Source organism: Symphalangus syndactylus, chromosome 5 (assembly GCF_028878055.3).
Source record: "Symphalangus syndactylus isolate Jambi chromosome 5, NHGRI_mSymSyn1-v2.1_pri, whole genome shotgun sequence".
Lineage (NCBI taxonomy): Eukaryota > Metazoa > Chordata > Mammalia > Primates > Hylobatidae > Symphalangus > Symphalangus syndactylus.
This window is the reverse complement of record NC_072427.2, coordinates 55251504-55274149: the sequence shown is the minus strand read 5'-3', so window position 1 is coordinate 55274149 and position 22646 is coordinate 55251504. Positions and strand designations below refer to the sequence as shown.

The window sequence follows — 22646 nt, the reverse complement described above, 5'->3', positions numbered from 1 at the left end:
CAGCTCCGAGGGACATCAAGGCATCCCCATCAGGTCCCGGTGGGCCTGAGATCTGGCCCGCCCTTGCGGGGGTGCGGCCCCGGGCCTGGAGTGCAGCCAGACAGGGTGGTGCAGGCAGGTGGGATAAACTCCGCCCACCAGACACTGGCCTTGGCTCTCAGCGTGTGGACGCCAGGCCAGCAGCAGCAGCAGCCTTGCCCTGGGAACGAGCTGGGAATGCAGACTCTCAGCTGGACCCCATACCCATGGAAGCAGAGACCCTGGTGCCAGGCCCAGCCACCGGGGTTGGAGTGAGCCCTCTAGGGAATTCTGACGCCCTCCAAACTGTAAGAACTGCTGGTCTGGACCAGGATGCTGGTCAGGGCTGGGCTCCTGCCAGGAACCACTCTATGGGGGCTGGATTGGAGTCTGTTTTAATGCCGTCTCCACGGGGTCTGCATGTACGTGACAGTGTGATAAGCTGCTCCTGCACTCTCCCTTCCAATCACCAGTTGCCCTCAGAGCCCCCTCCTGGCGCCGGAGTGGAGTTGCCTGCATGGGGGACACTTCATAGATCACGGAAGCCTGAAATCCTCCAGGCGTGGGGGCTTCAGGTCTGTTCCTGCCATCCCTTTCTGTTTTTCCCTGTGTCTGTGAGCTTGCCCATGGGCAACAGGCTTTTCGGGCCACCTCCCACTTCATCCTCGCTGCCCATCTGTGAGGCAGCCCCAGGTTACCCCCACCCTACAGCTGCAGAAATGAGCTTAGACAGGGAAGGGTTGAGGGTCACACAGCCACCAAGGTGGTCCTCTACTCAGGAGAGTCCTGACCCCTGTACCCCAGCAGAAGCCTGGGTGCTGGAAGCTCTGCTGGTCCCTGGGTCAGCTGTAGAGTTCACCGCCCAGGTCCCAGGAGGGAGGAAGATCCAGCCCTGCTGAATTCTGGGCGAGGAGTACCCCTGTCTATTTCCACCTGCCCTGAGATGGGAAACAGGAAGGGGCTCCGGTAGCACCAGCCCCCGAGCCCAAACCCTGGAATGCTGCAGGTGTGGCCGCTCTGTGACAGTGGCTGAGATACACTGTACCCTGGGTCGGCCCTGGGAAAGTCACTGAACACCTTCTTGAACAGCCTCTGATGGTTTAGAGTGACCAAAGGAAGGAAAAGATTGCTTCCAAATCCCACAACTGCAAAGACGTTGCGCTCTACAACCCCAAGTGGCCTCCCAGAAAGACGGCCCTTTCCTGTTTCTCTTAGATGTTGAGTGAGTGTTCAGCAAGGGACAGAGCACCCTGGGACGATCATGCTGGCCCTCTGTGGGATCGCATGAGTTATCTAACTTTGTTCTCCAAATAAGCCAGCCCATGTGACCCCTCACAGGGGCCTCAAGACGGTGGCTGTCTGGCTCACCTGGCCTCCGTGCCCTTGCTCCCTCTGATGCTAAGGGCCCTTCTGCTTTCCTGGAGCCTTAGACCACCTCCCCCGCCCCGGCTCTGCACGTGACTTCCACCCGCTGTGTTTGGGGATTTGACCCTTGCACACATGTCCTTCAATGCCCTCAAGGACATGACTTCCAAGCGCCCTCCTGCCAGCCGCCCAGCCCAGCCACCTTCTTCAGAGAGAGGTGTCGTGTGGACATTCGCCCAGTAGATACAACTTTGGCTCTGGAAAGGAGACCCTAGATGGAGTCGTGCTCTTCTTCAAATCCATACCCCTCAAGTGAGAAAGTGGGGCAGAGGGGGACAAGGTCTCCCCGGAGAGTGCGGGAGGTCTCCCGGGTATGCTGACTGTAGTGGATGCAGGCATGGGAAGAAATGTGGGGATATACGGGGTATTTAATGGAAAACGCTGCTGCAAACTCCAGCCTCTTAAAGAGTAAGAAATGGAGGGAGGAGGAGGAAGAAGAGAAGAGAAGAGAAGAGAAGAGAAGAGAAGAGAAGAGAATAGGACGAGGACGAAAAGAGACACCTTTGAAAACAGGAACACCCCACTTCAGGAGCTGAAAGAGGTAAGCTTACCTGGAGTGCTGAAGCCAGCACTGGTGTTTGGGTCCCCAGAGCTGGAGTCGGCCACCTGCTGATCTATACTTGTAACCTACAGTAAGAAACGGAAAGCGTCAAGGCAGGTCATCTGTGGGAACACAGCACAGCAGCCTCCAGTAGTGCAGGGGCTTAAACTTGTCTCCTGGTGGGAAGCGCTGAGAGACCTTCACCCACAGCTCCACTCTTCTCCCTACATTTATGAGGTGGGGTGTGAGGGTTCAAGTTGCCCTTGCCAAGGCCAAAGCCTAGTTTTCTTTTTTCTTCTTTTGAGATGGAGTCTTGCTCTGTTGCCCAGGCTGAAGTGCAATGGCACGATCTCAGCTCACTGCAACCTCCGCCACCCGGATTCAAGCGATTCTCCTGCTTCAGCCTCCTGAGTAGCTGGGATTACAGGTGTCCACCACTGTGCCCAGCCAGTTTTTTGTACTTTTAGTAGAGATGGGGTTTTGCCATCTTGGCCAGGCTGGTCTCAAACTCCTGACCTCAGGCGATCCGCCTGCTTCGGCCTCCCAAAATGCTGGGATTACAAGGCGTGAGCCACCGCGCCTGGCCGAAAGCCTATTTTTCTGAACTTTCGCAATCAGAGAGCCTGGCAGGACCACAGAGCCACCTGAGCCGATGAGTTGCACGGTCATCAAGCTTTTGTGGCTTTTGATTTCTTTTTCTTTTCTTTATTTATATATTTTAGAGACAAGGTCTCGCTCCATGGCCCAGGCTGGAGTGCAGTGGTGCAATCATAGCTCACTGCAGACTCAAACTCCTGGGGTTAAGTGATCCTCCGGCCTCAGCCTTCCGAGTAGCTGGGATTACAGGCATGAGCTACCACGCCCTGCTTTTTTCAGCTTTCTTCTTGGATATACTCCGATTTCGCCTGGAGAGGCCTCGGAATAAGGGGAAGGCTATACCTCCTCTGCTCTCTGCCCCATCTTCATGTTGCCCATTCTGCGTGGGCCATGGTTTCCACCTCACATTAGGGCCTCTCGGATGCGATGTTTGGATGTGATGCAAGCTATACACATGTTGTGTGGGCACCCCCATGCACCCCATGCTACCTCAGAAAACAATTTTTTGAATCCTTGTGTTATTTCAGAATTGCTTTGGGGATACACTTGCAAATAATGCGCTCCAGAGGAGACTGGGAAGCTGAGGGGGGCTCCTGCGACTTGGTCCGATTCCAGCTCAGGTAATTACATTTCTGCCTCCCTCATCTCCAGCCACTTCAATCAGATAGCTGGTCTCCTTCATCTCTCCTCTTCAACCAGGCTGACTCCAGGGTGGGGGTTGGGGCTGCAGCCTTCCCACCCACACAAAGGGTGTGAGCTGCCCCCACGGCGTGGGGCTTGAGAGGTGGTTCTGAGACAAAGACAAGATGGAGAGTTGCCCAAGTGCGTCCTTTGATCTCACTAAGATGCTTTCGCATAATATGGTCCATACTATTTTTCTTCCTTAGCCCTCTCATTCTGCTGGGAGGGAATCGGCGAGGGAGAATTCATCCCACCATCAGCACCCACCCGCTTTTTCAGTGAAGTCATTATGTGCCAATAACCAGTTCTGGAAATCTCTGTCCAGAACCTTCCACTGAATCACAAGGAGCGAACAATGTCCTAACGGTTTGTTTCATCCTGTGTCTCCCCTCCCGTATCTAACCCTCTCTCAGACTTGCTTTTCTTTTGGATCGTAGATGGGTGGTTAACTTAGAACTCCGCTGTCTAAAAGAAAACCTTCTGGTAATAAAGAAATATAAATAAAACAAGAGAAAGAAAATGCACAGTGGGACAAGGTCAGGAGGAAATTGGATTCGCTTCATGTTGTGCAGAAGCATCACTCACTTTCCTCTGGCTCCCAGTCAGATTTGGTTTCCAGAGGAGGCAGCTCCTGGGAGCGCATCTATCGCCTCTCACAAGCAGAGTGTCAAGACTTTAATTTAAATGTGGCCCTTCCCTGATGTCAGAAGCCACCTTGCCACGCTAAGCCATGGGGAAAATAGCGGTTCCTTTCGTACAGCATTTTCGATGAACTATAATGGCAGTAGAAAAGGGTGGGGAAGAAATACATTTGTGGCACAGAATTTAAGTTGAAATTTGAGTTCAGCGAGGAAGCTCATAAACACAGCTCCTTGCAGAAGGAGAGCAGGGAGAGGGCTGTTGACAGGAGACGCTGCGGGAATCACTTCACCTGGGTCTTACTGGTTTGCAGATGTGCTATTCTGAACAGTCATCATAATTGGAAAATCAGTTGGCATTTCAACAAATAATTCAAATTGTATGAAGCTCAGTGGCTAAGACACTTGCATGGAAATTCTGCCCCATTCTGTAGTTTCCCACTCCTGGGTGAGGCCAACCATTAGAAACAGATTTATGAAGAGCTCTTCGTTTGGGGCAATTCCAGCGATTATGGAAAATGTGAGTTAAAATTTCAGGCTGGTGGCTCAAGGCAAACTTTGAAGACACTTTGCTAACAGATTTTATATAGATCGTTAAGTGTCAGGACCTGGTGCTGCTCCTGGGCTCTGCTGGTCCCTCTCCCTTCTCACGACCCCTTGTCTCGCACTCAGGTTCCCGTCCACCCGGCATGATGCCACCAAATTAAACTCCTAAAGCACCACTGGGTCACATACAAGATGCCAAACTCCTCGAGGGCACTTCTACAGTTTGACATCCAAGGTCATAAAATATCTGCCCAAACCATTTCAGCCCTAGGGTGCTGAAGCTCCCACAACCAGGCTGCAGGCCGTCCTGCCATGTGCCTTAGCTGGTGCTGTGACCTTCACCTGCACCACCTCCCCCTCCTTCACACACCCCAGCCCCCCATCACCTCCCCTCCACACGCACCCCAGCCCCCCACATCACCTCCCCCTCCTCCACACACACCAACCCCCCAAATTGCCTCCCCGCTTCACACACTCCATCCCCCCACATCACCTCCCCCTCCTCCACACGCCCCAGCCCCCCCAAATCACCTTCCCTCCACACGCCCCAGCCCCCCACATACCTCCCCCTCCTCTACACACCCCAGCCCCCCACATCACCTCCCCCCTCCACACACACCCCAGCCCCCAGCATCACCTCTCCCTCCTCCACACACCCCAGCCCCCCACATCACCTCCCACTCCACACACCCGTCCCCCAAATCACCTCCCCCTCCACACATCCCAGTCCCCCAAATCACCTCCCCTCCTTCACACACCCCAGCCCACCAACAGGCCCCCCCATATCACCTCCCCCTTTACACGCACCCCAGCCCACCCAGATCACCAGGCCCGATTCCTCTGCAGAAGCCTCAAAGAAATTTGTCTCTGTCCGGTCTCCATATGAGAGTGCTGTGACAGGGATTCTGTCCTATATCCTGTGGAGGACCACTGTCATCAGTGGTCCCTGAAACATACACTTGCCACCCAGACAAGAATATCCAATTGGTAATTTCTCAATCACTTTCCTGCTATCAAAAGAAACTCACTCCTTGAACACTGGCTGAAGAGTACAGCCTCAAACCACAGGAAAGAGAATGGCATCTGACCTAATCCTACCCTAACCCGGCATCTGACCTAAGCCGGAAGGGAAGTGTGCACGGCCCATCACCCAGGCGAGTGCTCACGGAGCCCACCCTCGTGGAGGCTGCCCCCTCTTGTGTTAAACCTCTTCCCCAGCACACCCCCTGCCCCGCCCCAGAGTCAGCTCCTCCCCTGCAGAGCCCGCCTTCTGCAGCCTCCTCTCTTTATCCAAACGAGCGCTGAGGGCACTTTCTACGCCATTTGTCCTAACAAGGAGGAGCAACTGAGCCTGCCTCGCCCGGGGTGCAGGGTCGTGCTGTGAAGGGGCGCTCCTCGCTGTCTAGTCAGGGGGGCCTTGCTGCCTGGGGAGGGGACAGCTGGCGGCGCAGCTGGCGGCAGGGCCTTCCCTCTGTGGACAGTAATGGGTTTCTTTGACTTCCAGACTCCCAGACACGGCTGTGAATTGAAAAGTGCTCCCAGGCCATGGGGTCAAAGAGAGTGGGCCTGAGGGCTCTAGAGGCCCGTTCAACACCGGATGCTGCCCTGCTGCCAGGCAGGTGCCCAGGGACAGGCCCTGCAGGCGGTCGTGCTGTGCCCCTGCCAGCACTGGGAGCTGGGTGTCTCCGAGCCAATACATGCTAATTCGAGATCAGCCTCTGACCTTTCAGCTTTTCTCACCGCAGTTCTGAGAAAGAAATCTCAACTGAGAGAATTCCCCAGAGTTTTGGAGAAGGGTGTCGAATTGCTTTCAGGACCAGCCAGATCCCTTCCAATATATTCTATTCTTTAGAGAAAACAGTAAAATTGTGAACACAACAGGAACCCATTCCTTCCGGGGGCCGCTGTGGGGTGGGGCATTGAATGGTACACCCAGGTCCAGAAGCTACTTCCGGCAGGCAGGGCGCTTGGGGAGCCAGGGCCTGGGCTCCATGGACAGGGGTTCCTGTCGTCGGGAGGCAGAGGGGTCCAAGGGGCAGGGAGAACCGGGAAGCAGGCTCAGAGCCAGTCCCAGTGTGGGGCTAGAATTGTGATGGCAGCAGGCAGGGTCACTGAGCAGAGGCGGTGGAGGGGACAGAGCTGCCCCCTCACCACGAGGCAGCCATGGGGAACCACACACCCCTGCCGCCTTTAGGGGTTTCCAGGTCCACCCGCCACCCTGCCCGGTGCCCCTGCTGGCTACAGCGTGGAGTTTCCCCTTGCACCCTCCGTCAGCCTTCCCTCTGCCTTCCCAGGGGCTTCCCTCACGGAGGGCCCTGTCCTGGGCCTGCCATCCCCACCATCTAGGTCCTTCCACATCTGCCTGGTAACCTCCTCAATGTCCTAGATCCACACTCCCCTCTACCTACCATCCCATCTTCTCTTCTATTTACCGAACATCCTGCGAGAGTGATCTACTCCTGCTCTCAAAGTGGGAGCAGCAGCAGGGCTGAGGCTTTTATACCCCCAACTTCAATACCCCAATTACTGACTCAGGAGCCCTGGGGGTGGGCCCAGCCATTAGGATTTGATTATCAAGTTCCCCAGGGGGGCACCCACTGGTGTCTGAAAACTAGAGCCACACCTGTGCTCCCCTGCGCACGTGCTGTCCACTCCTTTACCTGGCGTAGTCCAGCCCTGCCCTCCATCCCATCAAAGCTGCTCTGCCAAGGTCACCAGCAGCCCCTCCATGGTGAGCCACGTGGCCCTGGGTGTTAGCTTCTGGACAGCACCTGGCCCATTGCTTTCTTCCGGAACTGCTGGTTTTGGCAAATCCAGGCTCCTGGGAGCCCTGCCTAGTGCCCTGTAGCCTGTCGTGTATGGGGGTGCCTTTCTCCTGCCACCTGCAATGGTGTCATTCTGTGGGGCTCCCTCTCTCCCATTTCCCAGGCTCCAGTGACAGCGGCAGCTAACTCTGATCACTGTGAACTACAGCTCCTGTCATCTGGTGGACACTCACTCAGAATTCAACCCACCACACCCAGACACGTCACCACCCATGCACACTCATCTGAGACTCTTTATGGACGACCTTCTGTTTGGGGGATATGCTGTTCCCTGTCCTTCTTCCCTCTGAGCCTTTGCACAGGCTGTTCCCTCTCTCAGGAGCCCTTCCAGCCCCACTCCCTGCACCTCACCTGCCTGATGCCCACCCAGCCTGACCTCCCAGACCCTCCATGGACCCCCAAATTGGGCCTGACATCATGACAGGTGCCTCACAGTGCACTGGGCTCCCCTCACAGTGCTGATGACAACTATTATCACAGCCAACTGTCTCCACTGATAACATTGATTTGAATTATTTTTATCATAAACGGAAAACTAAACAACATTGGGAAGGCAGAGGTCTCAGCTCAGCTTTATAAAAACATCTAAGAACACCTCCATTACTGCAAGTTCAGGAATGGGATTTCAGGGCCATGCCTGCCTCCTGACTAAAGGATTCCTCTCCACATGCAGCTCCCACACATCTGCTTCTAGCACCCACAGTAAAAAGGGCATCCTGGCCGGGGCTCAGGGGGCCACTGTCTGCAGCCTGCCTAGCTGCTCCAGGCGTTTCAGGGAGGCTGCTCGGGGACTGTCTGCTTGTGTGAGGATGTGCTGGGGGCTCACAGGCCAGCTGGAAACTGATCTGGCCCACCAGAAGCCACCCTGAAGGAGGTCCCTGTGGTATATATGACTCCCCAGGTGCGTGGCACCTTACAGCGTCTGAATGCGCTGTCCATATATGACTCCACAGGGCACAGGAAGTCGCATCTCTTCCTGTCCTAAGACCACCCTGCCTGCAATGGTGACCAGTCCTTGTGGGTGTGATTGTCAGAAGGGCTTGTGAGCTTATTCAGCCAACATGGAAACTGCTCCTCCACCCACAGAGGCTCCTCAGGGTCAGCGCTGCCTTGGTCACTGGTTGGGACAGGGACCAGCATTGCCACCTGGCTTGCGTGCACATGGGCTCTCGGGATCTCAAAGTGACAGGGACAGCATTGGGGGTGACATCAAAAGGTCTGAGCCCTGTGCTAGGGTGTCTTTACAGGAGTCAGCAAAGACAGCGAGCAGCCGGCCAGGCCTGATCTGATGCCCTGTACCAGTGCCTGGCCAGTGATCTGGGTAGAGATAACCGTCCAGGGCTCCACGGCTGCTGAGAAGCCCAAAGCGGGTGCAGTTCTGGGTGGGCCTGGATGCTTCTGGTCATGCTGTCGTCTGCTCTCCTCTTTGTTGCTTGGGCTCAGAATTGGCTTCAGCCCCTACCCCCGCCCCTCCCTGGTGAATCTCCAAGTCTCCCCTGCCCATGCCCTCTGCTCCAACTCACTGCTGTGTTCCCCAGCCATGCCCCAGTCCCCGAGGCCTCCAGGACCTCCCTGACCACCTGTCACAGGAGTTCTCTGCATTTCCTAAATTGGACTGTTGGCCTCTCTAGCAGGATTGGGGAAATGTTCATGGATGATATCCTAAAATATGTTTTCCAGTCGCTTGCTTTCTCTGCCTGTATTTCAGGGACACCAGTGAGCTGTCGATTTCGTCTATTTACATAACCCCATATTCCTTGGAGGGTGGGTCCTTGGAGGACCCGTTGCACTATGGGCCACGTGACTTTTCCAGATGTCCCCATCTCTCTGTCCTGGCTAGCAGCATTCCACACTGAGTCATGACAACAACGATGAGGAGGAGGAAACAATACCCCAAAAGGGTGACTGACTTTTGCTGAATTTAGAACTTACCACGTTCCAAGTCCTGTTGGCTCCATTACAGACAACATCCCATTTCGTCCCATAACCTTGGTACTGTTATGATCCCCATTCTACAGATGAGGAAACTGAGGCTCCATGAACATACTGCCTGTCACATGTCAGGCACCATGAGGCTGCAGGAGTGCCTGGCATGCCCAGCTCAGAGAAGGCCGGAAGGACCTGGCAGCTGAGGCACTCCCCTGGCCTGAAGCTTCTCGGCCTCAGACAGGACCAGGGACCCAGGGCTGCTTTCTCCTCACCCCAGAGGGAGGTGACAGCAGTGTGTGATCAAGACAGGCTGGGGCGCCCTGGGTACTCAGTCCATGAACCCAGCTCTGCTCCTGGGGGTTCTCCCCTTGGGTCAGGAGCTGTCCCAGGTCCTTCTGCCCGGATCCCAGACCACCCACCAGCACGAAGCTCTGCACCTGGGCTGTTACTTGTGGCTGCAGAAACAGAACTGGGGAGCTAAGGGGAAAAGCACCGACACTGGGTGCCCCAGGCCCAGGCTGGCGTCTCTGAGCCTGTGGCCTCATCTACAGCACAGGGCTAATAAGACCAACATCCCACAGGTTTGCTGAAAGGCTTCAAGAGAGATGAATACATCCAGGGGCCTCAGCACAGGGCGCTCATGAGTGTTCACTCCACAGCCAGCTTGTACCTGGCGTGGTGTGAGGTGCCTTCCGAGGGCAGGCCGGGACGGTGTCCCTAGCATTCCCATGGGAACTGGCCTTGTCTGGGGCCCCGGGCCTCACCTGGCTGGCAGGGGGATGGCCCACCACTGCCTCGTACGGAGGGGGGAGCTCAGCAGGATAGAGCAGGCCGGGGCTGTTGATGGCCACGTCATACAAAGTGCTGAATGGAGACGGAGCAAAGTCCAGGTGGAGGCCCCTGAAAAGAGAGAATCATCACATCGTCATTGCCCGAAGAAGGAGGCGGAAGTGCTGACAGCTCTCAAAGCATTAGAAGGGCTTCACCTCTTCTAATACTTCCCATCATTGTGAAATAAAAGCTTCAGTCACTGGGCGATTTGCACTTTTGTTTTTTTTTCTGGAACAACATCAACATTTTCAATAAACTCTACCGACCTGTCCATTAAAATTCAAATAATCATACAGCTGATTACATCTTTCATTAAACTGTACATGTTACACGAATGACTGCAACACGACCGCAGCTTTGCACGTCATGAGAATTTAAGGCAGCAACACCTGTCTGCCTCCGGTTTCTTTCGGGTTGCGTTGCAAAGGTGCCATAGGGAATGTTCTATGTCTAAGACCCTCTCCTTCCACTGCCCCTCCTCTGTTCTCACTGCCATGCCTGCAGGACCACTGCAACTCCCACCTCCCAGACACTGCTGCCGATCTCAGTGGTTTCGAGATGGGGGCAGCCGCAGGAGACCAACCTCTGTGCCTCAGCGGATGGTGTGCAGGTGTACTCTGGGGGGTAATAGGGTGGAGGCGGGAGTGGGGGGATGAACTCGTCGAAATCCAGGGTCTGGTGGAGAACGGTGCCGTGAGGAGTCACGCAGGCGGGGTTGGCAGGATGTGACCTCTGCGGAAGGAACTGGAAAACAGAGACAACCACAGAGTTATCTGGGACATCTTGTGTGGCTTGTGTCTCATTAAGCTAATTATACACGAGCTTTGATGATCAGTTTGGAATGCCTGTAATTTCAACTGTCAAGCCATGACTGCTAAGCACACACTTTAAAATGAAGGCGCCAGGAGGAACGCCTCGCCTCAGAAGTCTCAAAACGCTTTGTTGCCCACGCTGTTATACAGAATACCTCTTTTTAAATAAAACATATGGTCTGCGAAGTCTTTCATGCCGTCCCTACCGCTCCACCTGGCCCCTCTGATGACAGCACTCAAAGACTGCAGAACGGAAGGCTGTCTGACGTCTGTGGTTTAAGACGGCACTTCGGCTGGGTGTGGTGGCTCATGCCTGTAATCCCAGCACTTTGTGACGCTGAGGCGGGTGGATCACCTGTGGTCAGGAGTTGGAGACCAGCTTGGTCAACATGGCGAAAACCCATCTCTACTAAAAATACAAAAAATTAGCTGGGCATAGTGGTGCATGCCTGTAATCCCAGCTACTTGGGAGGCTGAGGCAGGAGAATTGCTTGAACCTGGGAGGCAGAGGTGGCAGTGAGCCAAGATTGTGCCATTGTACTCCAGCCTGGGCAACAGAGTGAGACTCTGTCTGAAAAAACAAACAAATAAAGACGGCATTTCTTGAGTGTGTTCATGAGAAAACACTAGACCCTCCCCTCAAAATGTCCCCACCCCACCCCAGAATTCCTGTGGTGAATCTGTGGGAAATGCCACATTCTCCCTTCTTGGAGTCCTGCATTGTGCATTCGTGTGTTAAAGGCTCTGAGAAGGGCTGTGCTGAAATACTTATTTAGCTATTTAACACTTTAACCCAGCATTTCTCAAATATTTCATAATGGGCCCCTTTGGACACATAGTATCTATTAATATTTTGCAGTTCTCAGGATTCGACACAGTTTGTAAAACACTGCTCTGAGGAAAGAGAGACAACTTCATGAGTTCCAGAACATTCTATTGGCCAACCTTGAACACGGAGATGCTGCTTTAATAGTGAGGTGAAATCACTTTAACAAAAATGAAACCTGTTTCTGCCTAGTTTTCCATTTCTGAAGGACTAACCAACAGCCAACTGCTTTTCTTTCCACCTTCACATCTCTGCTACCCAGAGGTCACCTGTGGTGTGAGATGCCTGGGACATTGCTCCAGCTCCAGTCAATGCCGCCCTGTGAGGCTCTACCCGGCAAAAAGATCCATGCTGCAAAAGCTCTGGGCGCAGGGCAGGTGAGGTAAGGAGAGGAAGGGTGAGTGAGTGTGTGTGTGTGTGTGTGTGTCTGTATGTGTATGTGTGTTGTGTATGTGTGTGTTTGTGTGTGTGCATGTGTATGTGTGTGTGCATGTGCATGTTATGTGTGTATGTGTGTCTGTGTATATATGTGTGTGTATGTTTGTATGTATGTGTATGTTATGTGCATGTGTGTATGTGCACGTGTATATGTCTATGTATGTGTATGTGCATGTAGATGTGTGTGTGTCTCTGTGTGTATGTGTATGTGTGTGTATGCATGTGTGTGTGTGTGTTGAGGGGAAGACAGGGACCCAGAATCACCCTACACAAGCAAGGACAGCTCCATTAGAAAACAGTGAGGTCTCCAAGCACTGTGTGGGGACTGCGGTCCCCAAAGCATTCATGAAGAAGGCATCTGAACAGGTCTTGAAAGATTGGTGGGATTTCATCTAGTGGGCGCTCAGGGAGACACTCAACCCCCAGAACAAGTGAGCCAGGGAAGGATGTGTTTAAGAAAAGCAAATAGATAAGGCTCTGGAAGTCAATTCTTAATTCTGGGGCACTGGGGAGCCTGTAGGGGTGTTGGAGCTGGGGAGCAGGGGGACTGGAGCTGCGTGGTAGGAGGTGCCTTCTGGCAGCAGGGGTAGGGTGGGGTGGAGCTGACAGAAGCCAGGACGTGAAGCACTTTTGCACTGGTAGGGGTGAGGTGACGATTCTGAACGGGGTCAAGCGCTGTGAAATAAGCATGCTCTAGGTTGACGGAGAAAGGCTGATGGCCGTGTCTAAAGGTCTAACACATCACAGGAAAATGGCTCCCGTGGGCCTCCTAACACACAGAGCACACTCCTCGCCTCTCTGGCTGGACCGACCCACGGCTGCGTGTGTTTAATTGTCCGAAACAGAGGCGAATCCTCGGCTGTGAGCAGGACGCCATGTGTGTCTGTCGTCCTCCGCCTTGAAGGCTGTCAGTCCTGATGCCTGCTGCACAGAGCTGAGAGGCAGGGCGAGGGCAAATGCCCTCAAGTCTAATCAGGAAATATTTTCAATTAGTCTCTATCAGAAATTAGAAAAAAATCAATGACATACTCAAGCAAAACTAATGACATGCAGACACCAAAACACTTTCTAATTCAAGGCATCATTCCACCAGGAAGGAGAACAAGCATTTGAGGAGGGGCAGAGGTGCAAGGGACCCTCTCCGCAGGTGAAAGTGAGCAGAGGCTGCCACACACTGGAGGCTATGTAAAGGTTAAAGGACGCGGCTGCATCTGCTCCGGGTCGCCTTTCGGGGGCGTGTTGGCCCCACCTTCCTGGACTCGTTCTCAGGCATCCTTTGACCTTGAGTCCTCAGCCTCCCCAGCGAGAATCCTGCAAGTGGCGCTTGACGTCTCCCCTCTCTTCCCCACCACCAGTGTGTGTTTAATTAGGTCACGGTGTGTCTCGAGGCCCAGGGTGGCCAGCTTTGTCCTCCGCTATGCAGGGTTGGGCTGGAGGTCTGCAGACTACGCTTCCCAGGCTACCTTGCCCAGGCTGAGGGCGGGCTCTGCCTGTAGGGGGCGCCAGAGGGTACCTGGCCGGCTTGCGGGGTGAAGGGGGAGCTGCGGGTTTCCTGCGCCTTCCCACTTCCTCCCTTCAGTTCCCCGGCTCTGCGGGCTGAGAGCTGCCCTCCGCAGTTATTCCTCTCTCCTTAACCTCAGCACCCTCTTCTGTTCCTTCAGCCTTCCACACCCAAGTAACCTGCTCCCCGTAACTGTGTTGAAATCCTAAGAGCAATTTCTTTTCCTGACCATCTGGGGCACATCTATTTTACCCACCTCTGTGCCCTCTCACAATCGCACACAGCGGGTACTCAGTAAACTTCTGCAGAGGAGAGGGCAGACGCCTCCTTGCGGGGCACCTTCGCTCAGCCCCTGTCCACCTCCTCCTCGCAGGAGCTTCTAACCTGTGTGCCTCTCTGCCTTGATTTTCTGTCTCTCTAATTTGGTCGCCATCCTGCTACCACAGCTGTTTTTAAATCAATCTGATGAGGTCACTGCAGTTGAAAAGATTTTAATGAGACCCTGGCTCACTGAACTCCATCTGGTTTCCAGCTTCCTAACCCAGTGCCCCCAAACTCCCGGCTCTTCGAACAAACCTGCTCTAATCCCTACTATCAAACACGTATTGTTCCCCTCTTCCCAGCTTCCCACCTCCCTTTCACCTGGTGCCTCCCAGTCACCTTCAGGACCAGCGGAAATGCCTGTGACCCTGAAAAGCCAGTGGGCAGCCACCCCTCCCCCACCCCACCCAAGCTCCAGGCTCTGCAGCCTCACCTGCATGTTGACTGCCAGGTATAAAGCTCAACTCTGCACCTGGAGGTGGAGGGCAAAAAAGGGGCTCTGAACAGTCCCTTCTTGCCCAGGTGGCTCTGCTTGCCCTGATCTGTAACTGCCTTCTCTGATCCATGTGGTGACAAATGTACACCTGTGTCTGGTGCCCAGCTGGGGCTCACGCACCTGACGTGGGCATCACTAGTGCCCAGGGCTGTCCCCGCACAACAGGAGTGAGGATTTGAGACCTCACTGGAGAAGAGCCCCTGCTCAGTCTGCTCCGGGGAGAGGGGATCCGAACTCAGGTGTGTGCTGTCCTTCCGGGTGCATGTGGAAGTGAAGGAGGATAAGAACTAAGGCTACCTGGCCTTGGGCAGCTTCCCAAAGCCCACTTAACACAGAGCCCCGAACAGTTCAGTCTATCCACACAGCCCAGAGTCTGGGATCTGAGGGACAGCGTGAAGAGGTCAACCCGCCTGGGACCGGGAGTCGGACCGCAAGTCAGTTGTCTCTGGGCCCTGCCTGGGCACTGAGGCCCCACAGGATGTGACCACATTTCTGATCCTGTGAGTCTCAGTCCCCTTCCCTGAGAAGCACCATTGCTCACACAGACCCAGACAGCAGTGCTGTGTGGCCGAAAGGAAGGCTTGGATTATCAGTATGAGCTCATCCAGCCCATGCCTCCATCTCCTGCCATCGGGAACAAGGTGGGGCAGGGCAGGTGTCAGGGGTCTGTGGACAAGGGCTGGGGATTTCCATAAACACCGTGGAGCTCTGAGCTGCCCATTCCTCCAGGTCCCAGCCGGGTCTGCTCACCTCCCTTTATATTTAGTGGTTTCCTGCCCAGCACCCACTCTCCCTGCTCCCTCCACCAATGTTCTCGCCACATCCTGGCTCCTGAAGGGAGCACACACCCCTCTGAGTTTTTCCAGAAAGACTCAGAATTACAGCGAAGGGTCCTCTCCCTCTGCCTTCCTTAGACTTGGTAGAAACAGCAGGCTTGTTACTACCGAAGTTTGCTGAATCAACTTCCTCCTGGACAACCCTGCAGATGAGCTGGAGCTCCTGTTCTGTGCTCCAGACCCTGGGGAGAGCCTGCCCTGTGGCTCCCTGGTCCTGCCGCCACCCCCAGGTAGGTTCCATGCCCACCCAGGGCTCCAGGGTGCCTTACTGCACAGGGTGAGGCCTGTGTTCATTATTACTGTAATTGCACAAGGAAATAGGAATGCAGACAGGAAGAGCTGCTCGTTCTGTGAAAACCAAGTTGAATGCTTTGGAAAGACTGGATAAAGGAGGGCAGCCAAGCAGAAACCACTGCCAAGTCAAGTCCAGGCAAGGCAGGTCTAAGAGCAGAGAAGAATCATAAAAATCTAGGGAAGGTCTGTTTCCCCTGGCTGGCTTCCCCTGACTGGCTCCACTTTAGAGGAACTGAATCTGAAAATCATTGATGGTGTGATTTCCATGAACTTTCTGCAAGAAATACACCCAGACAGGACAACAGACCCATAACCAAAGGGATGACCACAGCCCCAAATGAGATGACTGTGGAGAGGTGCTCATTAGCATATTTAACATCAAAGAAAAACGATGGTGTGTCCACATCATTTTTATGATTGTCTGCATTAGCTGTTTGGATGAAGTAGCCGCCTGTTGTTTCTGGTCTGATAGATAAGTAGCACCTACTGTCCAGAGACAATTCTGTGGAGCCCAGGCCTCAAGGACCTCAAGGTCACTGTGGGTCCCTGGAGCGCCCTCTCCAGCAGGTGCAGCCAGTGCTGGGGTGAGGCAGAGAGAAGATACTGGTGAACTTGGTGATGCTGTGGTTCCCATGGGGTGGTGTCCTGTCCCTGACCAGCCAGCACCGCTTAACCAGCTCCATGGGCAAACCCACAGTTACCACGCTATGGAAGGCACAGTGCTCCCTCTGCACTGTCTAAAGGAGGTCAACTCTGTAGGGAGGGCGGACAGCTACCTAAATGACAATAATGAAAGATGAAATTAACAAGCACATGCCTAATGGAGATACATGTCATAGTAGATGATATTCCTGAGGCTGCAGCAGCTGGCAAGGAAGTAAGTGAAGAACAAAACAATGTAACAGAAAAGTGGAAGAATGAGATAACATCTAAAAACAAAAAAAATGACATTACAGACACTTAACTGATCAAAAACCTTTTCCACTAAATGATGTCAATCAACCGCATTGTATCATCAGAATGTCTTTTGCCACGATTTCCACAGATATTAGAGTAGCTCAGCTTCATCAGTTTTGACAACAGGCAGAACGCTTTGCTTCTCATGGATACAAGCATGCATTATGTTAGTTCCATCGGCAGTTAATGATCCCAAATTGCTGATCCACAGAAATAAGATGGGAGTTTCAGGTTCTTTGGAGGACTTGTTCTTGCTATTCTTAGATTCCCACCAGGACCGGACACGTAGCAAGGCCCCTGAGATAATTGCTGACTAACTGAATGAATGAATGAGTGAGCAAAGAAGTGAACAGATCAGTAAACACAAAACCAGGACTCTTCCTGGAAAACGGTTATGGCTGGAATTTTGATCAATTGTGTAAGTTGTCAGCACATCAGTCACAGTAGAAATCACAGCCTGGGTCCGTCCTTCTAACATGGAGGAGCAGGGAGAGGGGCTGGGGAAGTGGGGCTGAGACCCGCACAGTGGAGCAGAGTTGCCAGGCTGCAGGGCTGCCTCAGGGGCAAATTGGGAAGAGGTGCTCCTTCCTGCGGGAGGCCAGGGCATGGCTGTCATCCCCTCAGCTCAGCACCCCTCTGTAGGGCGCTGCACAACAGGGCACGAGAGAAGGGCCGTGGGGGCTGGAGCTGTGGCTGGGGGGGCTTCCCACAGGTTCTTTCTGAGAAAAGAAATTAGTTGATTGGGAAAGGGTGGCCGAAGGGCTTATACACACTTGCCCACAGTGACCTTCCTCCTTAATTATGCTCTCTTTATAAACTAGTGCTTCTCACTTTGAAGGTCTCAGATACAAATAAACACCAGAAATGAAGAGTTAGTACAACAAAAGCCACAACTGAATGCAAGAAATGAAAACCCGCTCAGAACAAAGAGGCCAACATAGAGGAAGGTAAAGAACACAGAAACAGCAGTGAGCGGTAAAGCTTCTATAAGGTTAAATCTAAAGGGGTCATGAAGATGTGAAGGGATGCTGTGATTTAAGGGCTAAGGATGAGTGACATAGACAGGACATCCCAAAGAGCTTACACTCTAACACATTCCACCTGGAACTAAATGGCTTAAACCACCGCAGGAAAACCCAGAAGCTGGCCATGGTGTGGGAGGAGGAGGGAAGTGACACACTCCAAAGAAATGACAGGGTAAGAAGAAAGTCGTGCTGAGGAAAGCACAAAACACCAAGGCACACAGATGCCAAGAGACGCCTTCTTCTCTGGAACTAGTGGTTGCCTGGTTAATGAATAAGAAAGTTATTTAGTTTCACACACACATACACATGCAAACATAATACATACATACTGAACCCATTTTACTTTAACTTAAATCCTGTATATGTGGACAAATTCATAGAAAGACACAAACTACCAAAACAGACTTGAGAAGAATAGAAAATGTGACAAGAGATTGAATTAGTAATAATACAACTATCCACAAGGAAAAGTGCAGGCTCAGATGGCTTCACTGGTGAACTCTATCAAATATTTAAAGAAGGGCCACGCATGGTGGCTCATGCCTATCATCCAAGCACTTGGGGAGCCCAAGCAGAGAGGGTCACTTGAGCCTACGAGTTCGAGACCAGCCTGGGCATCATAGAGGGACCCCCGTCTTTACAAAAAAATTAAAAAATTAGCTGGGCATGGTGACGTGTGCCTGTAGTCTCAGCTACTTGGGAGGCTGAAGTGGGAGGATTGCTTGAGCCCAGGAGGTAGAGGCTGCAGTGAATCATGATTGCACCTCTGCACTCCAGCTGGGGGGACAGAGTGAGACCTTGCCTCAGAAACAAACAAACAAACAAACAAAAAACATTTAGCTGGGTGTAGTGGCTCATACCTGTTATCCCAGCACTTTGGGAGGCTGAGGCGAGTGGACCACCTGAGTTCAGGAGTCCAAGACCAGCCTGCCCAACAAGGTGAAACCCCATCTCTACTAAAAATACAAAAAAAAAAAAAAAAAATTAGCAGGATGTGGTGGCACATGCCTGTAATCCCAGCTACTAAGGAGGCTGAGGCAGGAGAATCACTTGAACGTGGGAGGTGGAGGATGCAGTGAGCTGAGATCGAACCACTGCACTCTAGTTTGGGTGACACAGTGAGACTCCATCTCAAAAAAAAAATTTAATGAATAATTAATACCAATTCTTCAAAACAATCTTTCAAAAATAGAAGAGGAAGAAACACTTCCCAACTCTTCTATTAATATAAAAAGGATTACATATCATGACCAAGTGGGAATTATCTTGTGAATGCAAGGTTGGCTTAATATCAGAAAAATCAATCTGTGTAATTCAACATATTAAGACAACAGAGGACAAAAACCTCATGGTCATCTCAATAGATGCAGAAAAAGCATTTGACAAAATCTACCTTTCTTTTTGATAAAAAAAAAAAGACCCATCAAACTAGGAATAGAAGGGAACTTCCTGAATCTGATCAACAGCATCTATGAAAAACCCACAGCTAACATACTACTTAATGGTGAAAGACTGGATGTTTCCCCTAGATACAAGCTAAGAAAGTCCACTCTCACCGCTTCTATTCAACATTGTAGTGGAGGTTCCAGCCAGGGCAATTAGGCAAGAAGACAAAATAAAAGACATCCAGAGTGAACTAAACTGATTTCTATTTGCAGGTGACATGATTTTGCATATAGAAAGAATCCAGAGAAAAACTCAACAACAATAAAGCTCAAAATGAGTTCAGCATGGTTTCAGGATATGAGATCAATACAAAAAATCATTTGTACTTCTATATATTAGCAATGAATTATCTGAAAATTTAATTAAGATAGTAATTCCATTTATGATAGCATCAAGAAGAATAAGATACTCAGGAATAAATTGAACAAAAAAGCAAAAGTTGCACACTGAAGACTGCAAATATAACTGAAAGAAATTAAAGAACATCTAAATGAATGGAAGGGTACCTCATGTCCATAGGTTGGAGGACTTACTATTGTTAAGATGATAATATTCCTGAAACTGATCCACAGATTAACCACAATCCTTATCAAAATACCAGCTGGATTGTTTGCAGAAGTTGACAAACTCATCCTAAAGTTCATATGAAATGAAAGGGCACAGAATATCCAAAACAATGTTCAAAAACTACAGAACTGGAGGGCTCACACGTCCAAATGTCAAAACTTACTATGAAGCTACAGCAATTGAAACTATGTGGCACTGGCATCAGGACAGACATAAGTCAAGGGAATAGAATTGAGAGTCTAGAAATAAACACGTATATCTATGGTCAATTGATTCTGACTAATGTTACCAAGACCATTCAATGGGGAAAGATTCATTTTTTCAACAAATGGTGTTGGAAACAGAACAAAGCTGGACCCCTACCTCACACAGTGTATAACAATGAACTCAAAATGGTCTAAAGACCTACGTGTAGGCCGGATGTGGTGGCTCACGCCTGTAATCCCAGCACTTTGGGAGGCTAAGGTGGGCTGATCACAAGGTCAGGAGTTTGAGACCAGCCTGGCCAACGTGGTGAAACCCCGTCTCTACTAAAAATACAAAAATTAGCCAGGGTGGTGGCACATGCCTGTAATCTCTGCTACTCGGGAGGCTGAGGCAGGAGAATTGCTTGAACCTGGGAGGCGGAGGTTGTGGTGAGCCGAGATCACACCACTGCACTCCAGCCTGGGTGACAGAGCAAGACTCCGTCTCAGGGAAAAAAAAAAAATCCTAAGTGTAAGAGCTAACAGTAAAACTATAAAGCTCTTAGGCATTGTTTTCTTAGATGTGACACCAGAAGCACAAACAACTAAAGAAAAAAACAGAGAAATTGAACTTCATCCAAATTGAAACTTTTGTGCTTCAAGTGAAAAGATAACCCACAGGGTGGGAGAGAAATGTACAAATTATATATCTGATAAGGGGGTTGTGCCTGAAATACAGAAATAACTTTTACAACTCAGTAATAAAAAGACAAATAACCCAATTTTAAAAATAGGCAAAAGGTCTGAAAAACATTTCTGTAGGGAAAATATACAAATAGCCACAGTGCATGAAAGTATGTTCACCATCATTAATTATCAGGGAAATGCAAATCCAAACCACAATGAAATACCACTTCACCACCACTAAGATGGTTATAATTAAAAGAAAGATCCTAAGTGTTGGAGTGGATGTGAAGAAACTGGAACCCTCATGGTCTCACAGTAGGAATGTAAAATGGGGCAGCTGCTTTGGAAAACCATCTTGCAGTTCCTCAAAAATAGAATCATCCTTATGACCCAGCAATTCCCCTCCAAGGTATACACCCAAGATAAATTAAAACATATGTCAGCACAAAAACTTGTACAAGAATGTTCATAACAGCATTATTAATAACAGCCAAGAAGGCAAACAGCCCATATGAACATCAACTGATGAACAAGCAAAATGTAGTATAGTGATTCAACGGGATATACTGTTGGGCCGTAAAAAATAATGAAATGTTGGTACATGTAGAAACATGAATGAACCTTGAAAACATCATGCTAAACGAAAGAAGCCAGACACAAACGGCCACAAATTGTATCATTCAATTTATATGGAAGGTGCAGAACAGGCAAATCCATGGATACAGAAAGTAGATTAGTGGTTTCCTAGGGCTGAGGGCTGGGAAGGAAATAGGGTGACTGCTAAAGGCTATAGGGTCTCTCTTGGGGATTAAAAAAATGTTCTAAAATGGATTGTGGTGAAGGTTGTACAACTCTGTGAATATATTAAAACCGCTGAATTTTAAATGGGGGAATTGTATGATAGGAGAATTGTATGTCAAGACAGCTGTTACCCAATCCCCCATCTCACAGATCCCTGGTAAAAGAAAAAAAACATTTATACAGTGTCCCTCTGAATCCACGAGGAATTGCTTCGACAACCTCCTCTGCCACTGGATACTAAAATCAGTGGAGGGTGACGTCTTCTATATAAAATAGTGTTGTATTTGGACATAACCTACACACATCCTCCTGTATACTTTGAATCATCTCTAGAATACTTCTAACACCTAATACATTATAAATGCTATGGAAATAGTTGTTATACTGTATTGTTTTTTATTTATATTTTTGTTGTTGTTTTGTTATTTTTATTGTGTTTTTTCTTTGAATAGTGTCGATCTACGGTTGGCTTAATGGGGGCTGACTGTACATACATGGACTGACCTTTTTCTGCCTGAATAAAGCCTCTTCTGAGAGTCAGTCTGCTGTGTGGAGTGCCTCGTGGTCTTTCCTGCATAAGCTGCATCCAATCTAACAACCCTTTTCTGTGTTTTTAAAGTGGGGCTAGAGCTGAAAGGCACTTGTCAAGCAATGTGTATGTGGACTCCCTCTAGATTTTTTTTTTTTTTTTTTTGAGTCTCAATCTTGCTCTGTCGCCCAGGCTGTAGTGCAATGGCGCAATCTTGGCTCACTGCAACCCCTGCCTCCCAGGTTCAAGCCAATTTCCTGCCTCAGCCTCCCGAGTAGCTGGGATTATCGGCATGTGCCACCATGCCCGGCTAATTTTTGTATTTTTAGTAGAGACGGGGTTTCACAATGTTGACCAGGCTGGTCTCGAACTCCTGACCTCAGGTGATCTGCCGGCCTCCCAAAGTGCTGGGATTACAAGCATGAGCCACCAGGCCCGACTCCTCTAGATTTTTATCAGCATTTATCACAACCGCCATAGTTGTCTCACTTGCATCTAATGGACAGCAATATATTCAGCAGCACCCTTTCACCAAACCTTTCCAAAGAACTCGACTGTGCTGTACCAGAAACAATTATCTTTCTGCACTCATATTTCATGGCTTTACATAGTACCAGAATATGTAATTATAACAAATATCACTGGCATAAAGTAGTTAGGAATAGCTATAACTGTCCCTTGGAAAGCTCATGGCCCAGCTTCCTGGAGCAGAAATGGCGCAGGGGTGAACTGCGGAAGCTACTGGTAGGGAATGGTTCGCACAGCCAGCCTGGCTCAAGCCTCCGGCCCACATGGCAAGAGCCGACCTCCATGTGGCCACCACGTTCCTTCAAATCCCATTCCCACAGAAGAGCGGACTCATCCCGTCAGCAGCTCTGTGAGGACAGCAGGGCA

At 50.8% G+C, this 22646-nt stretch overlaps 1 protein-coding gene across 3 annotated transcripts in view; it reads right to left on the bottom strand.

Moving 5' to 3' along the window:
• The window catches only part of ENTREP2 (endosomal transmembrane epsin interactor 2), a 455758-nt gene that overhangs the window by 9019 nt on the left and 424093 nt on the right, over nucleotides 1-22646 (bottom strand). For all 3 annotated transcript variants that reach the window (XM_063639058.1, XM_055278517.2, XM_063639057.1), the window contains 3 exons: nucleotides 10615-10775; nucleotides 9965-10100; nucleotides 1995-2070 (listed from right to left, as the gene is read on the bottom strand). In XM_063639058.1, the coding sequence (XP_063495128.1) occupies nucleotides 1995-2070; nucleotides 9965-10100; nucleotides 10615-10775 (373 nt within the window). The remainder of the gene's footprint in view (nucleotides 1-1994; nucleotides 2071-9964; nucleotides 10101-10614; nucleotides 10776-22646) is intronic.